General features: G+C 35.9%; 1 protein-coding gene across 1 annotated transcript in view; it reads left to right on the top strand.

Annotated features, from left to right (window-relative positions):
- Window positions 1-2925: 2925 nt before the first annotated feature.
- LOC108912255 (protein draper) overlaps window positions 2926-20601 on the top strand; it is a 67171-nt gene continuing 49495 nt past the window's right edge. Inside the window, exons 1-4 of the mRNA XM_023456050.1 lie at window positions 2926-3102; window positions 3250-3409; window positions 15804-15810; window positions 19124-19128. Coding sequence (XP_023311818.1) covers window positions 2926-3102; window positions 3250-3409; window positions 15804-15810; window positions 19124-19128 — 349 coding nt within the window. The remainder of the gene's footprint in view (window positions 3103-3249; window positions 3410-15803; window positions 15811-19123; window positions 19129-20601) is intronic.

Genomic DNA, 20601 nt, shown 5'->3' on the forward strand with positions numbered 1-20601 from the left:
CTTGCCCTCTAAAACTGCATGATTTTAAACCAATCCATAGTACCTAAACCCTTCAACCTTTGTATTAGTACAATTTGCTTCGTTAATTACTATATTGCATTCGTATTAGGTACTCCCCAAACGTCAAAAGTTAAGAATCAATAGAAATAAGTTGGGGTTAAAAACTCTTCCAAGTCATGGGATGTCGTTATTTATCTGTTTTATCTCATTGTGGATCTTTTGCGAGACGACGTTGTGTTAGAAAAATGCAAATTTAACATTACAAAAATTGTTGATTACTTCAGCTGTGAACGACGACACTACGCGCTCAAGCCAGATTGGAAAACTACCATTTTGGCGGACGGACTGGGTTTCTCCGCGAGATCCGAAGCGGCATAACCGCGCCTCATCTCCCTTCGTTCGTCGCTTAATGAAATTTTTGCAACTTTATATTCGCGTTTTCAAATGTACCTTTCTGGGTGGACTTCTCACTGACATACGGCCATTTTATAAGCGAAATAGAGATTCAACCAGCCCTGAACGCAAATCGACGAAAATCTAAAAATCACGAAGAATGTCAGATTGAAACGTCAAAATAAATTTCGCTATATTTGACGTTTCCAATTGAGGTTAGAATATCACAACGAACCATAGATCGATGGAAGGAAAATACTAATTGATATTTGACGTATTCCGTAAGTAATTTAGGTTAGGAAACCAGACGGGACCATAGAACTTATAAACTACTGGATTCGCCCGACTGTCATTTTGCCAATATAAACGGCAATGGCATAGACGTGTGCGAGAGAGATAGAGCTGGTGCGGGCTAATGCTTCGTTCTTAAAACTTCAAGTATCGCGCGAATTAAATTGAATTTCTCTTCTTTTAACAATACATATTTGTACGACTAATTTTAATTAATTATTATTAACGAATAAGAGCATAAGCACTCTTTGTTTATATAGAATTTTTGTACAAATTGGAGGTATTAAAGGGGGAATGTAATAATATTTTTTTTTAAATCTTTTCATGAAAAGTTATATAGTTGCTAACCAAAGGGTTTTTTGAAAATCCATATACTGCATGTTCTACATAACTGACCCAAGTCAAAATTATCGGTCTAGAGACTTCTGTATATTTCAGAAATTTATTGTCGCAATATTTTTATAAAAAATCTTATATTGTAGAACTCAGAGGCATTTTGCAAATTTATATACTAAGTGTTTCATAAAAATGACAGGCGGACTAGGATTTTTTTCTCATTTCACTACCTACCTAAATTTTCAAATAGATATTTCCACACACGGTGTCAAATGTTTTTTGCAATTTATGTACGGGATGTTTCATAAAACAGCCGCTTTTTAGAAAATCCATATATGTACTGGGTGTTCCATAAAATTGATCCATATCTGAAACGGGCAATTTTTATCCTTTTCACTTTTAACTTTGTCTTTATTTACTAAAGTCTTTTAATGAAAAATTGTATACTTATTAACCAGTTGTCTTTTTGAATTTTTATACTGAGTATTTATGACCAATAGAACGAAACTTTCCTTAATGTTTTTTTCCTTTTCTATATTTTGTACTGAAGTCTGCAATATTTTTATGAAAAACCCGACTAACCAGGTGTTTCTTGCAATTTATGTACAGGATGTTCCATAAAACTAACACAGGTGTACCAGATTTTCCCTTATTCATTTTGTTAATCTTTTGAAAAAAATTCGCTTTTTTAAAAATCCATATACTAGGTGTTCTATAGAATTAAGGCCGTTTTATTTCTTTTCACTTTTAGCTTTGTCTATTTACTACAGTCTTTTAATGAAAATTTATATATTTATCAAGCAGATGTCTTAATTAATTTTTTTACCATTTCTGCCTTACCTACGTGTTTTTTGGATGAAAAATTTTATATTTACTAACCAGTTGCCTTTTTGGAAGTTTGGAACAAACTTTTCTTATTCTTTTCTCGAACGTGGCCTACTCTTTTTTGAAAAACATTCTCATCATACTTTTATATACAGGGTGTTTATCTACTAACCAGCGAGGAAAGCACGCAGCGCGGCCCGAGGGCCGAAGGCCCGAGAAAAAGGTCAAACTCCGCGTCAGCGGAGTTTGCCTGCCTTTCTAGTATTTTATTATAAAATTCCACTCCTTGATTCGTTTGTATATGTCTCGGTCTATAGTTAGCTTCTTTTATAATATCCCTCATGGCAGCAGAAACTTCTGTAGCGGCTTTACTTTTAATGGGTCGTGCCCATACGTATTTAGAGAAGCAATCTATTACAATGAGAATGAATCGATTACTTCTATTGTCTTCAGCATATAGTTGCATATCTGCCAAATCTGCTTGCCACAAATCCCCATACCCTTTTATTATAGTTCTCCTCCTTCGAAAATTTCGCCTTGCTGCCTTATGTAACTCCCCCGCCACTTGTATTTTTTCAGCACTAGCTTTCATGATGATATTTTGAGTATCACCTAGCTATAAAATAACCACGATTATAATATCCGCCTGCCCACCTTGAAGCGTTTTAGCACTATTGTTTGATTATGTGTCTATTTCCCATTAATGTAGTATTTTTTATGAAAATCCATTTTTCCATACACCAACTATTGTTTTGTTATAACACTTGCGTTGAGTGCCATTAATACATTATACCTTCCTCCCTCAGTTCTTCTATTATGCTCAAAATTTCATTGATGTGACCTGTATGACCAGCCGTTTTAGAACCTCACAGCAGTCGCAATCGATCAACTAGTTCCCTCGGGTTGTTCCAGTACACATAGTTTACACCTTTAGAACTAACTTAACACTACCCGACTTTAAATATTTTGATACTAAAAATGTGAAAATTGACCTGGGTATAGATCAAAACATTTGGTTTAGGGAAAATGTTACGGATAAAATTTTAAAGTAATTGGAAGAATCACTCATACTGTATGAATATGAGTACGTGTAAAGTCAGGCTACCTACGGAAGATAAAAAAGATCTTAGATTTAAAAATTATAATAATAAAGAAAAGGTTCCATTCACCATATACGCAGATTTTGAGAGCGTGCTGATGAAGGTGGTTGATGATAAGAACTACCAACACCTCGTACCTGTAGCAGTAGGCTACTACGTAAAATGCTCACATGGTCTCTCGCTATCTTTTTATCAATCTCATCGTGGTGAGGAGTGTAAGATAAATGTAATGATTTCTCTATTAATTCACCCTCGGGGTCTACAGTTTCTCAACGTTAACATATATTCAAACTCTCTATATCAGCCTAAATACGAATTCCTCCGTAAAGCATTAACATCAATCGAAGGTTTGAGATTCTACACATACGCTAACGGTGTAGAAATCATGGAGCCCCAGGAAGCTAAGTCAGATTCCATATTTATATTCGACGATGTAATGTGTGAAAAACAGGGCTTACTTCAGCGTGGGACGTCGTACACCGGTTAACAAACGGACATTATTCATATGGTATGCCTTATCTTCCTCCTCAAGATAATAATTGGCATTTTCGAGTTCGATCCATGCTGTAGAATTCAACTCCCATAACAATCCATCAATTGGCAGATTTAAATGTTCCCACTCTTGTACGGACATCATTCAATGGGATAGAGGTTCACCTAAAACATTTATAAAAAAATAAGACATTTTATTTATCGCAGCAGAAATATTGAATTACCTGACTATATTAAATATTTATTATGCGGTGTTTGAGAATAATAGTATGAAGTGACGTAGCCAGCGATCTTAAATATAATAATTAAATTATTTCCACCAATACTTTCAGTTTATTGCTAAAAAATGTGTCTATCCTTAACAGAGATTTTGGTTTTAAGCCAACTGATGTCGGTGAACTCTGACCCAAGTAGGTCAACGTATACTGCCCCTGCGAGGAATTGATATTTTCTATAATATCCCGTGTTAAAATTGTTTCTATTCTTTATGGGAAAAATGATTTAAAAGGAATACCACTATCGATATCGAACAATATGGCTAAAAGAGATTTTCCATACCGTGTATTAACCGCTTGAAACTTTTTTATCACATATGATTTATCTTTTATTAAAGAAGAAAGTGGTTTTAATTCATAAACTTCCGTATCACCGCTAATCATATCATTATGGATCAACAATTTCTTAGTTTCATCCTCATCTATAAACTTACTTTTTGCCATCTTTTGATTAAAATATTGTTTTTATTTTGAAAATAATTTGGATTTGAATTTATTTTTTATGTGTTTGTGTCATTTAGTAAATTTAACATTTTTGAGTTATAATCAGAAGTATTAATTATGACGGTTTTATTACTTTTATTAGGTTTAAGGATAGTAAGTGTCCTTCACCGTGAGGCTTTGGCAGCCAAGCACCTTCCTGATGAGTTAAAAGAAGTCCTCGACGAGAGTGTAAAAATTGTGAATTTTATGATCTCGCGAGTTTAAGATTCTTTGTCAAAATACGGGTAGTCTTCATGATAACTTGCTATTACACACTGAAGTTCGCTGGCTTTCACGTGGAAACGTGCTGGTCCGTGTGTTTGAGCTCCACAAAGAATTACATCTTTTCTTCACAGAGCACAAATCTAATTTATCATCAGTACTCATTGACTTTGATTGGCTTTTAAAATTGGCTTATTTGAGTGATATTTTTGAATAACTGAACATCTGGAATAAGTCTATACAAGGTAGTGTTTCTGATATTTTCTATGTTGAAAACAAAACAAGCGCAATGCTTAAAAAAACATTGAACTCATTTTTGAAAGAAAACGAAAAATGCATATCTGCTTTTGCTGACCTTAAAACTCAAATTGGACATCACCTCAGCTCATTGAAGACCAGAATAAGAGAATACTTCAAACCCGCAGACAAAAAGTTGTACTGGATCCGTGACCTCTTTTCGTTTGATGCTATTGAAACTTTGAGCAACCTGACAACATTCCAGAAGGAACAACTGATTGAACTATCATGTGATCCGACGTTAAAAAAATATTTGAGTGCTACGTTGTTAGATTTTTGGATCGGTGTTGGAAAGGAGTACCAAGACCTTTCAAATACTGCTTTAAAGATTCTTATTGGGTTTTAAACTACATACCTACGTGAAAGAGGGTTTTCGAGATTAACGTATCTAAAAAGTAAGTACAGAAACAAGCTTAATGTTGAGGACGATTTAAGGATGTTCGATACATCTCTTGCGGGACAGGCGGTGCGGGAGGGAAGCCTATGCTTATACACGGTAGTTTCGTTGTAGTACCAACCTTACATAAATTAATTTGTGTGAACTAATTATAATATATACGAATGAAATTTATACAACACATATTAGCTTGCATATATTTTTCGTGTTTAATGCACGGCAATTAACTTTTTATTTGAATAAAAGTGTCTATTTATTCATTAAGAGCTTGTAAAATTATGGATGAAATCTGGCAACATTGTTATGGCGTGGTGGTAAAAGTTGGGTCAACTGTCATTACTGTCAACTGTGCGCTTATTCCGTAAACATGAATGAACATCCAAGGTACAAAGGAAAAGTAATTACTGAAAAGTAATATAAAATGCGTATGAAACAGAATGTGGATTGACGAGAAAAAAGTAAAATGTGCAAACCGAGAATCTATATGATAACTATCAAGAAGCTCAGTGTATCATAATGAGACGTCGCCTTGTCAAATTGAAGATTGTGACAGAACACCTATACTGTTCGTTTTGCAAAGAGATCCTTTCAATGTTTGTTTCAAATTGCTATTATATTGCATTAGATCACGAAAAATTTATTTAATATTAATTATTACTACATATGTTTTCGACTGGAATAATTTTATAGTCTATAATCGAATTATTCAAATATAGCGCGTCAAAGTCAAAGCGTTAAATACAGCGTACAGTGTTGCCGTATTTTCTTTCATTGGATCAGATGTTTGTTCGAATTTGCCAAAACGTTATATATTTATTCCATTATCTCAATATTTACATTGTAAGTGCATATTTTTATTGTTTTAAAATGTTTAGTAATATTTAATTCTTTAATTGCAATTTTATTTTCCCAATCCTAACCATGTTTAAGAGCAATATTCACGTTTGATTAAAGTTTTTGCCCCACCTCCCATAAGAGCATAATTTTTAATATCATTTTTCAAAAAAACTACATTGGCAATCGACCTGAAATTTTTACACGAGATAGTTTGCATATTTATTAACAGATTTCAATTGATTTGAAAACTTTCTTACCATTTTTTTTCGGTATCGAACCTCCTGAAGGTTATTCTTGAGCCGAACATTGAGGAACTGTGTAAAAAGAAGTAAGCTCATCCTTCTCATTAATTTTTTGTAATGCGTTTCAAATATATTTCCAAATATATTGTGTTTTTGATGTAAAAAGTGTTTTTAATTTAAAACCTAAAAATATACAAAAACATGCGATTACATTATTATCAAAAATAATTAATTTTGTTTGTACGTACCTAAACATACAATTTTTAAAAATTAAATTGTTAAAAATATATTGGAGAATTTTTTATTTTGTTTGTCATCTTTCTTTTTTTTCCTTATTTTAAAATTAACTTCCATTTGCATTTTAATTGGAAATTTGTTATAAATAGTATTAATTTCAATTTCAATATATAGGTATGATTTCACAAAATTTAGAAAACAGATTAAAAGGTCATAAATATACAAAAAAACTGTTCAACAGCTCTTAATAAACATATAAAAGATAAAAAACATTTATTTAATTTTGATCAAACTAAAATTTTAGTCAAAGAACCAAATTACAACAAAAGACTAATTCAAGAAATGATTCATATTAAAAAAATTAAAAGTAGTATTAATGACAAAACTGATATTAAAAATTTAAGTCAAATATATTATAATTTAATTAAATAAACGTAATTATTTTCAATATTTTAATATACTTATTTATTCACAAATCGTTTTAATAAATCCAATTTTTGAATTTTATATTTTCTGTACTATTTTATTTCTGGTCCCCAATGAAATCTCCTAGATGTCTCTTGTTTTTCATTTTTACAAAAATTTGCCAGCAGGCGTACAACTTGCTCAAATTATCGCGTTTTGTTTCTCATGGCAGTGTCATCGTATCCACATATCAGCATTGAAGTTTTCGAAATTAATACTATTTATAACAAATTTCCAATTAAAATGCAAATGGAAGTTAATTTTAAAATAAGGAAAAAAAAAGAAAGATGACAAAGAAAATTAAAAATTCTCCACTATACTTTTAACAATTAAATTTTTAAAAATTGTATGGAATGGTTGTTTAGGTACGTACATACAAAATTAATTATTTTTGATAATAATGTAATTGCATGTTTTTGTGTATTTTTAGGTTTTAAAATAATTTGACTTGTAATATATGTGATAATTAAAAATCTTTTGATAAAGTTCCCGATCGGGAACGAAACGTTAAGAGCAAAAAGTTTTCTGGTATTTTCTTTCTTCATTTTTTAATGGCCTATCAGACTAGAACCCTATACCCAAGAAAATAAATATATTCGATTATTTAATAAAAGGTTCAAGAAGTTATCCATTTATACAGGGTGTCTTGTTGATGTTTCAAAAATACTTGTGTGCAAGTTCCTCATGGAAAAATAATAGGGGTAGTTCATATAAAGTTTTTTTCTTAGACGCCCTGTTTTCGAGGTACAGTGTGTTGAAGTTGTTACTTTTCAAATGGTTTTCCTTAATTATGTTTAAATCGACTACAGATAAAAATGTCAAAATTTGTACACGAGTAAACATCAACTGTGCGTTAAGAATAATGTGCAAACGGTTTCTTTCTGAAAAGCAGTGTCGCCGATACAGGTAATTGGAGGGGTACAATCGGAAAAAATATATGTTGAAAGTCAAAATTTATTAAATTTCTAAACGGTTCTGTAAACTCTAAAGCATACTACAAAAAAGGTATACTTGTCGAAATTCGGTAGTATGTACCATTTTCGAGAAAAATGAAGTTGCATAGAAGGAAATGGGGGACAATTTCAGTATCTACTGTCGTATTTCGAGTTTGCACATTTATTTAATTGTGCAGCTGTTTTGTTCTGTCTGTTTCCTAACATTTTTCTGTTTTTATCACTTTTTTTAAGCATTCATGTCCATCAACAATTCAGTCCATTCAGCAATTGTTTATTTTAATAGGTAATGGTAGTGTAGTAGTTTACAAAATCTAAAATTGTAAAACAAATAATAGATAATTAATTACCATAATATGTTTATTTTGATTTACTTTTGTAAATGTTACTTTACAACAATCTGAAACTTACAGTAAATTTTAATTTTTTTTTAGTTAATAAAATGTTTTACAATTTAACTATTTCATGTGATATGTAAGAAATTAAAATTATAGTCTTAAATGCAAATACTGTTGGTAGCTAAATGTCTGCAGCTCATTCAATGGTAAGGTCTTCTTTCAATGCAATATTTTGTTAATGTACTTGTGCCGCTTTATGTGAGCAAAAAAAATGCAACTTCATTTTTCTCGAAAATGGTGCATGCTACCGAATTTCGACAAGTATACCTTTTTTTGTAATAATAATAAATGTAATAAATTTTGACTTTGAACATATTTTTTCTTCGATTGTACCCCTTCAATTACCTGTATCGGCGACACTGCTTTTCAGAAGGAAACCATTTGCACATTATTCTTAACGCACAGTTGATATTTACTCGTGCACAAATTGACATTTTATCTGTAGCCGATATAAAGATAATTAAGGAAAACCATTTGGAAAGTAACAACTTCAACACACTATATCTCGAAAACAGGGCGTCTAAGAAAAAAACTTTACATGGCCTACCCCTATTATTTTCCCATGAGGATCTTGCACACTAGTTTTTTTGAAACATGAACGGGACACCCTGTATACAGGGTGGTCCAGATTTTAATAGACACACTTCGGGAAAGTACTAAACAACAAAAAGTAACATCACTTTGCTCTATGAATATAGGCGCAGAAAGCCACCGTTTATGAGATACAGGGCGTTGAAATTATCAAAAGTAAAACAATTTTTTTTTTAAATCTGGAAAACCGCTTCATCAAATTTATCCAAATTTGGTACACATTTTTGTTCGAATATTTCTCCTAGTTCTGTATGCACACAGTCCAAATTCAAAAACCAGTGGCGGAGAAATAAGGGCGTTGTTTCCTTATTTAGAGTAATACTTCTACGCCACTGAATTAATTGGTAATATAAATACATTTTATAACGGTCTGAAATATTCCGGATAAAAAAACATTCTTTTATTTTTGTCGAAAAGTGAATGGTTTACGAGTTATGAGACATATTATCCAAGGAAACAAAGCGTTGAAATAGGGAAAAATAACGAATTTGGGTGGTCCAGATTTTTAATAGACAAACTTCGAGAAAGTACTAGACAACAAAAATTAATATCACTTTGCTCTATGAACATAGGCGCACAAAGCCACCATTTGTGAGATACAGGGCGTTCAAATTATCAAAAGTAAAACAATTTTTTTAAATATCTGCAAAATCGCTTCATCAAATTTATCCAAATCTGGTACACATTTTTTTTCGAAAATTTCTCCTAGTTCTATATGCACACAGTCCAAATTCAAAAACCAGTGGCGGAGAAACAATAACATTGTTTCCTTATTTAAAGTAAAACTTTTATGCCACTGAATTAATTTTACCATTATATAATTTTACCATTTTACAATGGTCTGAAACATTCCGGATGAAAAAACACCCTTTTATTTTTGTCGAAAAGTGAATGGTTTACGAGTAACGAGACATATTAAGATGCGGTTTTCCAGATATTTAAAAAATATATGTTTTATTTTTGGTAATTTCAACGCCCTGTATCCTCATAAACGGTAGCCTTCTGCGCCTATGTTCATAGAGCAAAGTGATGTTAATTTTTGTTATTTAAAACTTTCCCGAAGTTTGTCTATTAAAATCTGGACCACCCAAATTTGTTTTATTTTTCCCGATTTCAACGCTTTGTTTACTTGAATAATATGTCTCATAACTCGTAAACCATTCACTTTTCGATAAAAATAAAAGTATGTTTTTTCATTCGGAATGTTTCAGACCATTATAAAATGTATTCATATTACCAATTAATTCAGTGGCGTAGAAGTTTTACATTAAATAAGAAAACAACATCCTTGTTTCTCCGCCACTGGTCTTTCAATTTGGACTATGTGCATACAAAACTAGGGGAGATATTGAAAAAACATGTGTACCAAATTTGGATAAATTTTATAAAACCGTTTCCCAGATATTTAAAAAGAATGTTTTATTTTTGTTAATTTCAACGCTCTGTGTCTCATAAACCGTGGTTTTCTGCACCTATGTTCATAGAGCAAAGTGATGTTAATTTTTGCTGTTTAGTACTTTCCTGTTTGTCAATTAAAATCTGGACCACTCCTATATATCGCTTAATACACGATACACGTCAAAAATCTTTATATGTTTTTTTGTTGCATTTTTTGAGGCCTTGATGCCTGTAAAAACAAATTTGAGAACCATGGCCAACTTTATGAGAAATTATAAAAATACCGGAAAAGTGTCGAAAGTTTAGGACCGTATAAATTTCTTATTTTAAGAGATATAGAAAACTTATTTTAATAAAAGTTCTTGTCAATATTGATATATTTCACCTGGTGGAAACAAATTTTTGAAGTATCGTATGTAATTTGCTGCGCCCTCTACGCGGATAAAAAAATTGTCATCGAAGCAGGCTGTGGATACAAAAAGTTACTTGTTTTTTCATCTTTCATGCGATGTACTATATGTTGCCTTTATCTTTTATATTTATTACATTTTTATAATTTTGGTATCAAAAATGTAGATTAAAGTATAGAAATTGTTTTAAACAGGTCAACTACAAAATATTTTATGAATATAATGTACTTGTTTGAAGCTAAGAGTCTGCAATATCTGGCATCCATCAGTTTACCGTCATAGAAGTAAGGTCCTATGATTTTGGTATCAAGAATTCTAACCTAAACATTTATTGAAAACCTTGAAATGCAGTTTCTCCCTCAAGCTGAAGAGGTGCACTTTTATCACCTTATAACATTTGAAACCTAAATTGTAGTTCACTTCAATCTCTTACTGTTTTGCTCATTTTTTCCTATTTACATTATTTAAAATTCTGTTAACAACAGCTGACTTTATTAGGGAAGGTTTTCTACATTTCGCAAGTGCTTGAATAGAATTGAAATTGCATTGATAGTACCTACAATACAAACATATTACACTTCTCAATATGTGAAAATATCATTATTATTCAAAATTTTAGTTTTTCAAATCACAGTTAACTGTAATAATTTCCAAACCAACAGTTATGTGTAAACTATAACAATAAACAATTTGTTAAATAATGACATTTACTGGGATAACACATTTGTTTTCATAGCGTGCTACATTTAGCGTAAGCTACTTTGTCTGTGCAAGAACAATGTTGAAGGCTCAGTTTTCTCTAAAGTAAACAACCCAGGGTTCGATCGAAAAAAATCATACAAAGTTGTGGCCGAAAATATGTGATCGTCATAAGGAATACCTACGTTGTATACATCTATTTTTTTTTACCGGAAAGCGCTCGCTACTAACTTTAAAGAGGGGAAGTATGGTTTAATTTATAAAACAATAGCAGAGTAAATACACCTAACTTTATTATTTACGTACAACAGTCTTCAAATTAAACATGTGACAAATAGAAAGAACAACAAAAACATTAACAACCATTTAACATAAAATGAGAGTGCCAGGCTCACCTAGAGCTCCTGTGGGGAAAGAGCATGGCAGAGAAACCCACGATCGTTGCTCTAACTACCCAAATATAAATACAAAACAACCGCTAACAAAAGGCATAAATTAAGATCCTTTGCTAATGATAAATAAGACCTGACTGATTTAATGTGTCACTAAATGTTACCTCACTCGAATTAGACATACACACTTCCAAGTAAAACTGAAGAGGTTTGGTGTTAGTTAGCCGGCAGGGCCGGAAGGTACTGGAGTCCCATACGGGAGGCAATCTAGCTATAATTGAGATTTCGGAAGATATGTTTTAGCAATTATTTTTTTGTATTTAATTATTCTTTTTTTTCAGATTCGTCCCTCAAGGGCGAAAATGTTAGTGAATTCAACAAGGCTCTTATATGCGTCTGACATAAAGTGAACTCAAGAAATGCTTTATTACTTGTTTTTCGAACAACGTAATCATGAGAAAAACAAGTTAGATGTGAAACAAAGGAGTTGTTTTTACAACATCTGAGCAGTCACGACAAGATATACATATTTTAACATGTAATAAATAATGAGCAATCGTTAATAATAATTGTAACAATTTTATCTTAGAAAAATATACGCCCCTGAGCGTAAGACAATGAAGGCTAAACATATACAGAATTTTTATCATGAAATATCTATAATCATCACAATCATAAGATTACATAGAACAATTAACAACAAAGTACTTAAAGAATATTACCTGCTAACTAATACCGGTTAAACACTATTTTTCACTCTTTTGTCACACTGCCCGCCGATCGTCTTACTACCTATCTGCACACTGTTCTTACTTCAACTCCCTATCTTAAAACTCTTTTGGCTTTCTTCCAGAATGCCCCACCTAGGCGTTTGCTTTTTTGCGCTTCCTTCTACCAACCATTAATATTACTTTTTCATTATTATACAACATCCATGTAACAGGTGACGTCGAAGTTGATAAGTATGGTTTTGCTTAAAAGAAGTGCATTATATTTATTAAATTTTTTATAGTTGACACGTGTCTATAACAATTTCTACGTTAACACGAAAATGTTTACATTTGTTATACCAAAATTATAAAAAATCTAATAAATATAAAAGATATAGGCAACATGTAGTACATTGCATGAAAGAGGAAAAAACAAGCAATTTTTTGTAGCCACAGTCTGCTTCGATGACAATTTTTTTTTTGCCCGCCTAGAAGGCACAGCAAATTACATACGATATTTGAACAATCTGTTTGCACTAGGTGAAAGATATCAGTTTTGCTATGAAATTTTATTAAAAGAAGTTTTCTCTATCTCTTAAAATAAAAAAGTTAGGCGGCCCTAAATTTTCGGTACTTTTCCGGTTTTTTTATGATTTCTCATAAAGTTGGCCATGGATCTCAAATTTGTTTTTACGAGCATAAAAGCATAAAAAAATGCAACAAAAAACAGAAAGATTTTTGACGTGCATCGTATATTAAGCGAGATTCATAGGAGTGGCCCTCTTATAGTAGACGCAGGGCAGTATATATGCAGGGTGAGTAATTAATAATGGTACACAGCTAATTAATGACAGATTGTTAACGTCAGAATATAGTGATTAAGCCCAACATACCTTAGTAAATTGTAGCTCCTTTTCGTTCTACAGGGTGTTAAAGTTGAAAAATTATTTTCGATTTTTTTGCCATATTTTAAGTATGTATGGACCGATTGTTTTAAAAATTTGTAGTTTACTTTTTTTGAGGTGTCAAATGCGAATATGCAAACAGTGTTGGGGTCACGTCTAGGGGGCGCTAGTTATACTGTCCAATCAACGTAAAAATATGTTCAACTTTTGGTATTTTACAATATTGAATTTCTTAAATAGAAATTATTGAACTACGTTCAATTCTTAATAAAAAAGTTATACAGTGAAATCTCTCTTGAGTGAACACCAACAGGACCGACTGAAAGTGTCCCTTCAAGAGAGGTGTCCGTCTAAAAGAAATACATAAAAAAAATCGTTTTTTTAATGAAAACTAATTATAGAAATTGGGACATCAAAAACGTATATGTATGTAAATGTTTTTAAAATAAACAAATAAACTTAAAACTTAAGGAAAAAAAATAGAAATTTGTTACCTTACAAAATACATACAAAATATAATAGAATATAGTTGTTTAGTTTTCATTATTTCTTATTTTTTTGTAATAATTAAACTTGTTAATTCGTAGACAATTAGTTGCATTCAAATATAAATCGCCGTTTCTTTTTATTTTTTGCATGATTTCTTGTAGTAATTTTTTTGCGCGAGATAGGCGTGCGACTAGTAGAAAATATAGACTTAATCTCGCCTCCGAGAGATAAACGTCCTTTTCGCTGTGCGTTTGTGCTTGGAGAAAACCTTTGAAAAATTATATTTTTGTGTGTGTGCCGCTGTGTGGTCACCCTGTGCTCCCTGGCGGTATCGACTACTGAGGGCCCTCTGAAGACGGGTCTAACTGAAACCAATGGTAAGTCGCACGCCACGTTTTGTACCAATACAACTTTGCGTGCCCTGTTCCATTTAGCTGGAGCTGAGGAGAATTCATTTATTGCATTTTTTTCATTGGTCCTTCGAGCCGAGATTACGTAATATTTACGTATTGGTTCATTTGAATGCAATTAAGTAATTTTTACATTTTTTTTTAAAATATTCAGTTTTAAAAATCGCCGCCATATTAATTTGAATATTGCCGTTACATTCTACACATGGTTCGTCCTGCCCCTGTTTCTGAAGATCCCGGTGAAAGAGTGGGAAATTTAATTTGCGCACGCTTGAGTGAATCGCCACGCGCCGTGGTAGTTTTGAGAACTTGATCGCTGAGTTTCTCATCGAATCCCGGTCGCACGCTACTTTTGACATTCTTTGTTTACACGCTTAAGAATTGCTTCAGTTTTCGCTACTTGTTCAATTCGCCATTGCTATACGTACTCGCATATTTAACTATTACGCTTAATAGGTACGCTAATACGCATATATTACATATATTTTCTTATTATAATGGCTGAAAAGGTTAAGAAAATCAACGCTTTGCGTCAAATTTATAAAATTGAGAATATGTGTCACGCCGCAGAAGAGGGCCGCGTTGATATTAACGCACGGAACTTATTTAAAGCTATATATTCTTCTGTAGAAGATATTAAATCGGAATTTAATAAACATCATGTATCTTTAATTAACATAATTTTTAATGACGAGGATGAATTTAAAGACGCGTTGGCAATAATGCATGAATTTGATAAAAATTTTTTTCGAATTAAATCCATTTTTAACGCGTTGTTCAGTGCAGATGCGTCCCCAGTAAATCTCGCTGAAATTTCTAGTAATGTCAGTTTACCTAAACTTGATTTACTTAAATTTAAGGGTGATATTGAATCATTTCCTGCCTTTAATTATAGATATGTTTAATTCGATAATACATAAAAATCCTAAATTAACTTCCATAGAAAAATTTAGTTTTTGATATCATCACTAGAAGGCCCTTAAAATTGTTAAATGTCTGCCAATAAGAGCCTCTAATTATGAAATCGCCTATGACAGCCTTGTTAAGCGTTACCAAAACAAACGGTTGCTTGCTCAAGCACATTGGTCTGCTATCGAGGAAGCTCCGGTACTGCGCTCGGAAAATCCATATGATTTGCGCAATTTATTGGACATATTTTCCGAAAATATAGAAGCTCTTCGAGAACTCCAACATCCGGTAGACCAGTAGGACTTTATATTGGCTCATATGTTGTTAAATAAAATATCTTTTGGATTGCTTGACATAGGCCAGTCATTATAGCTTTTTTTCGGGAAAAAATATTATTAGAAGTTTTTTTGCGGAATATTGTTCAGAAACGTGTTATAAACAAAATATCAAAAAATCAACTCGAGTCTAGTTGGGAAACTTTGTTAAAACAATGGTCAAAGTTATGGAAAAGTGTTTTTTTGACTCGCGTAAAAAAACAGTTATTCATAGAGAAAAATGGTTTATACAAAAAAGGTAGGTATTAAATAAATCTGTAAAATAAGACAAGTTCGATTAAATTCCGATAATTTGTTTATGCGCAAGAGCTCAAAAATGGTCGAAAATGGCCGTTTTCTTCAATTGCTAATAATTAATGCAATTTTCATCGCAGACACTTATAATTCAGGATTTTGGAGGCTTTTTGTACCCTTAATAAGTGGTAAAAATTTCAGCCCGAAAGCTTCATTAGTTTGGCGTTGGCGGAATTTTTATCTAAGAAGATGCTATTTTCAATTGATTTTTCCCAAGCTCAAAGGTGTTGCAGAGTTTCAATCATTAGTTGTTTTTGTACCTAAATAGTTGTATTGACATATGCATTTACTGAGAATTGAAGTTTTCAAATTTAATTTGTTCAAAAATGACTGAACAAATGTTAATATTTATTAAATTGTTAGGATATGTAATTATTATAAAACGAAATACTAACGTCTATAGTTTAGTTAGTACTATTTTTCGTCGAATTTAAAAACAAATCGTTGTTCTAAGTTGATTAGAAGCTGAGACAATATTTTTTTTAATCGCAGTGTCCTTAATTATTAAGAGCCGAAATTTGGAGACAGTATACATTAAAAGCTATATTTTCATGTCCTACATTAACATTAATGTGAATTCAACTTGTAACAAAGTCATTTTTCGACACCCCACATTTGTTTTCTTTTCATTAAATTCTATTAATAAATATAATTTACCGCACCGGCATTATTTTTTTGGCATTTCAAACGCCGTACGTCACCACGTAGCACCAAGCCTATAGCCGAAAAATCCACGCCGCGACACCGCGGAAGGCAGTAGTCCACCAGCCAGTGCCGAGACCAGTCGTGCCGATCTCCAGCCTGCCGTCTAGCCAGCGATACGTCACCGCCTGAGTAAGAAGTCCCGCTTCCCAGACAAGGGACTTAGGAAAGAAGCTGAATTTGGAAATTCAGTTCCCTGCCAGCCGCCGTCGCAGCCAGTCGAGCCGTTTCAGCCCAGCCTACGTCACCAATAGGAATTGGTGAGATTCTGCTAAGTCCAGCCTGGCAGACCCGCGCAGCCGCCAGAGACCACTCCATCTCCTGTCATCACCAGAAGCCGTCCAATCCGACAATCAAGGTAGTCACCGCTCAACACCGCACCGTCATTTTACCATTCTTCGTAGTAACCCCCTGTATATAACCATAGTCATTTGCCACCGTTTAGCAGTAGAGATAGAGTAATATAGTGTAAATAGGTAGCTTTGGACTAAATAAATGTAAATATATACCCATTGTGTGACTTTTATTCCTGTGTGAAGTCTAACTCTCTCTAGACCCTCTGGACATACCGTGTTTTCACTGCAGCCGCCCGCGTAGTGGTGTTTCTGCACTTTAAACAGAATCTGGCGCCCGAGGAAACCGCCGTCGCACAGGCGTCATAGTGACGAACGACGAAAATACCAACCAAGCACGTCACAAATTTGGCGCCCGAGCAGGGACCTAAAAGAGAGAGTTAGTGAAGATTTGGAGATTTCGACCGTTTTCGAACCGTTCCGAACCCGGCCGAAGACGTCAGAAGCCATCTGGACAACGCCCGAAGAAATTGGAGATCGAACCTAAGTATCAAGAGTGTTAGGACACGAGAAGACCGCACTTTCGACCAGAAAGTCCGAACTCCGCCCGAACTTTTCCGAAAGTGCCCGAAGCAACCCGATCTGAACAAATCCGTGTGGGGTATCGTTTTCGTGGTAATTCGACCCCAGGAATCGATTGGTGACACTGGCAGTTGAATCCGATCAGCCGTTTCGAAGATAGGTCTGCCGCAGCGAAGTGGGAAGCCGAAGCCAAGAAAAACCAGAAGCAGCAAGCCGTTGGAATCCCAAGACATCGTCCAGACCGTTTTTTACCGCCCTACCGGATTTGGCCCGGAACTCTTGGCGACTCCGGTCGAAATTTTTAGCAGACGTGTGACCCCTAGTGGAATAGTAACTTAGGGACGTAGAATCGATTGCCGTTGGTTTCATCCCGATCCGACGAACCGTTCTGGAAAACCGTTTACCAAACTCACAAATCTGACTGAAATTTGGTGAAACCTACCTTCGGCGATCCCTGGCATTCCGGCCGACCATATATTAGAGACCGAACCCGCCACCCCGGATTTTACCCGGAATTTCGGAAAATCCGGTGTCAACCCGTACCTGGCTTGTGACCCCTCCTTTGGCAGTAAGTCGAAGGCGCAGAATCTAACGCTGATAGTTTCAGCCCGAACTACTCAAGCATTGATGAGATAGCACCTAGAGAGTTAGTGTTGAGACCGCAAGCCAAACAGACGTATCAACTGGAAGAGCTCCGCAGCTATCACCGCCCGGAGAGTTGGTGTTGAGACCGCAAGCCGAACAGACGTATCAACTGGAAGAGCTCCGCAGCTATCACCGCCCAGATAGTGGGTTCTGAGACCTCAGACCGAGCAGACGTGCAACTGAGGAGCTCCGCAGCCTTCACCACCGCAAGACCGGAAGCAGACATGATGTTCAGCGAAGAAACCCGAATCTTGTCCGACCCTGAACCAGCCGTAGAACCCGGAAGCTCCGACTTGACAGATTTCCGACTGAGCTGGATATATAAGCTCAGAAAGGAACAACTAGACATGGAACTGGAGAAATTCCGCCTAGACGTCTCCGGGACCGTAGAGGAAAAGAAGAAACGACTGGTGAGGTTCATTAAAGACGGATGTGCATCACCGCAACCCAGGCACACCGCCCCCGCTTTCGTCGTACCACCACCACCGCCGCTTGTCGTGCCAACCACAGCAGGTGGACCGCTGGTCAGCAACCTTTCAGCCCCGCTTAGCATCAGAACAGTATGTGAGAGAGTAAGGAAGTGGAACCTGCACTTCAATGGAAGGACCGATCCTGTGGAGTTCTTGGAGAAGCTCTGCGAATTCCAAGAACACAGCGACATACCAACGTCGGCCGTATTACCCGCCCTGTACGAAATATTTCAAGGCAACGCTCTAGCCTGGTACCGGAACAACCGCAACTTATGGAACTGTTGGGACGATTTTATTGGCGACTTCAAACAATTCTACCTGCCCGCCAATTATGAATCGTTCCTGGAAGAACAAATATTCCAGCGCCGCCAGAAAGTAGGGGAGTCCGGCCGAGACTATCTAGTCTCCTTACAGACTTTGCTACGCCGACATGGAGGATTCTCGTCTGACCGAGCCCTGCAACGACTGTATGGAAATTTGCTTCCCGAATACCGGCAGTACATCCGCCAAAGCGAGATCCAGAGTCCACGTGACCTGATTCGTCAAGTGGAGGAATACGAAGCTCTGCAGAGAGAGATCGCGGCTAACCGACCTGCCAAACCAACCGCGCCATCTCCGCCTAACTTCGTCCGCAACCAGGCACCAGTAACTGTTCGACCGCCCGTAACACCACCACCAGCAAGGACCCAGACAACTCCGTCAGTGAGATCTGATCCGCCAAGAACCACCCGACCAGAACAAAGACCGATTGAGACAACCCCGATTAGACCGCAGAACAGGAGAGACGTCCAAACACCAGAAGAACAACCGTCGACTTCCGCCGCCAACGTCACTTTTGACCGGAACGCTATGTGCTTGCGTTGTGGGAAGAGTGGACATTTTCGAAGTCAATGCCGAGCACCGCCCCGCCTTTTCTGCTCCCGATGTGGACAGTCTGGAATCATGACTAGGGACCGCTCGTGTTCCCAGTCGGAAAACTAGACCGGAACCGTACCGTTACGAGGCCTGTACCGTTCCGCCCTAGTCTTGCCTCGCAAACAATATCAGCCAGCTACCCGGACAATCGACCGCACGTACCAATCCGGATTCAGGGAAAGACCTTCCTGGCCCTGATAGACACCGGAGCTGCACGCTCTTATGTAGGAGATCAAATCCGTCAACTAGGCCTACATTATGAGACCGCTACCGCACCAGCCGTTCAGCTAGCAAATGGTAACTTGGTGACAGTGACCGAGGTTTACCAAATCCAATTCCGGATAGGGAGTAAAGAATTTGAAGAGAGGCTATGGTATCTTCCGAATTTATCCTCCGATGTTGTGCTAGGAATGGACATCCTGCACAAGCACAATTTCTTGATAAATCCGTCCGCTGCCACCGTTAGCCTGGATATACCGTCATCTCGTCAATACCCTTGGAGGTTCTGTCGTCAACCCCAACACCAACGGAGGAAGAGAAGCTAAAATCCTTCTTGGAGACCGAGTTACCTGGCTTCAAGGATTTACGTGGTACTACCGGATTAATACAACACCAGATCCGCCTGTCACAGTCCGAACCAATCAAACAAAGGTACCGCCCGCAAAACCCGAAGATGCAGGACATTATCAACAAGGAAGTTGATGAAATGTTGCACAACGGGGTAATAGAGCCGTCCGACAGTCCGTGGAGTTCACCCGTCGTCATCGTCCGCAAAAAGGATGGAAAACCTCGATTCTGCATCGACTTCCGAAAAGTCAACGAGGTTACCGAGAAAGACGCCTACCCGTTACCGTACATCAACGCGATACTGGACAAGCTCCGCAAGGCCAGATATATCTCCAGTTTAGACCTTAAGCAGGGATACTGGCAGATTCCACTTACTGCCGAGAGCAAACCGATCACTGCTTTCACCGTCCCCGGCAGAGGCCTGTTCCAGTTTAGAGTCATGCCTTTTGGACTTCACTCGGCTCCAGCTACATTCCAACGACTCCTAGATAGGATCATTGGACCGGAAATGGAACCCTATGCGTTTGCCTACCTGGATGACATCATTGTATTAGGGGAAACCTTTGAAGAACACCTGGACAATTTACGAGAAGTATTCCGCCGACTACGAATGGCTAACCTGCAGCTAAACCCCGACAAATG

This window comes from Anoplophora glabripennis, unplaced genomic scaffold (assembly GCF_000390285.2).
Source record: "Anoplophora glabripennis isolate ALB-LARVAE unplaced genomic scaffold, Agla_2.0 scaffold961, whole genome shotgun sequence".
Lineage (NCBI taxonomy): Eukaryota > Metazoa > Arthropoda > Insecta > Coleoptera > Cerambycidae > Anoplophora > Anoplophora glabripennis.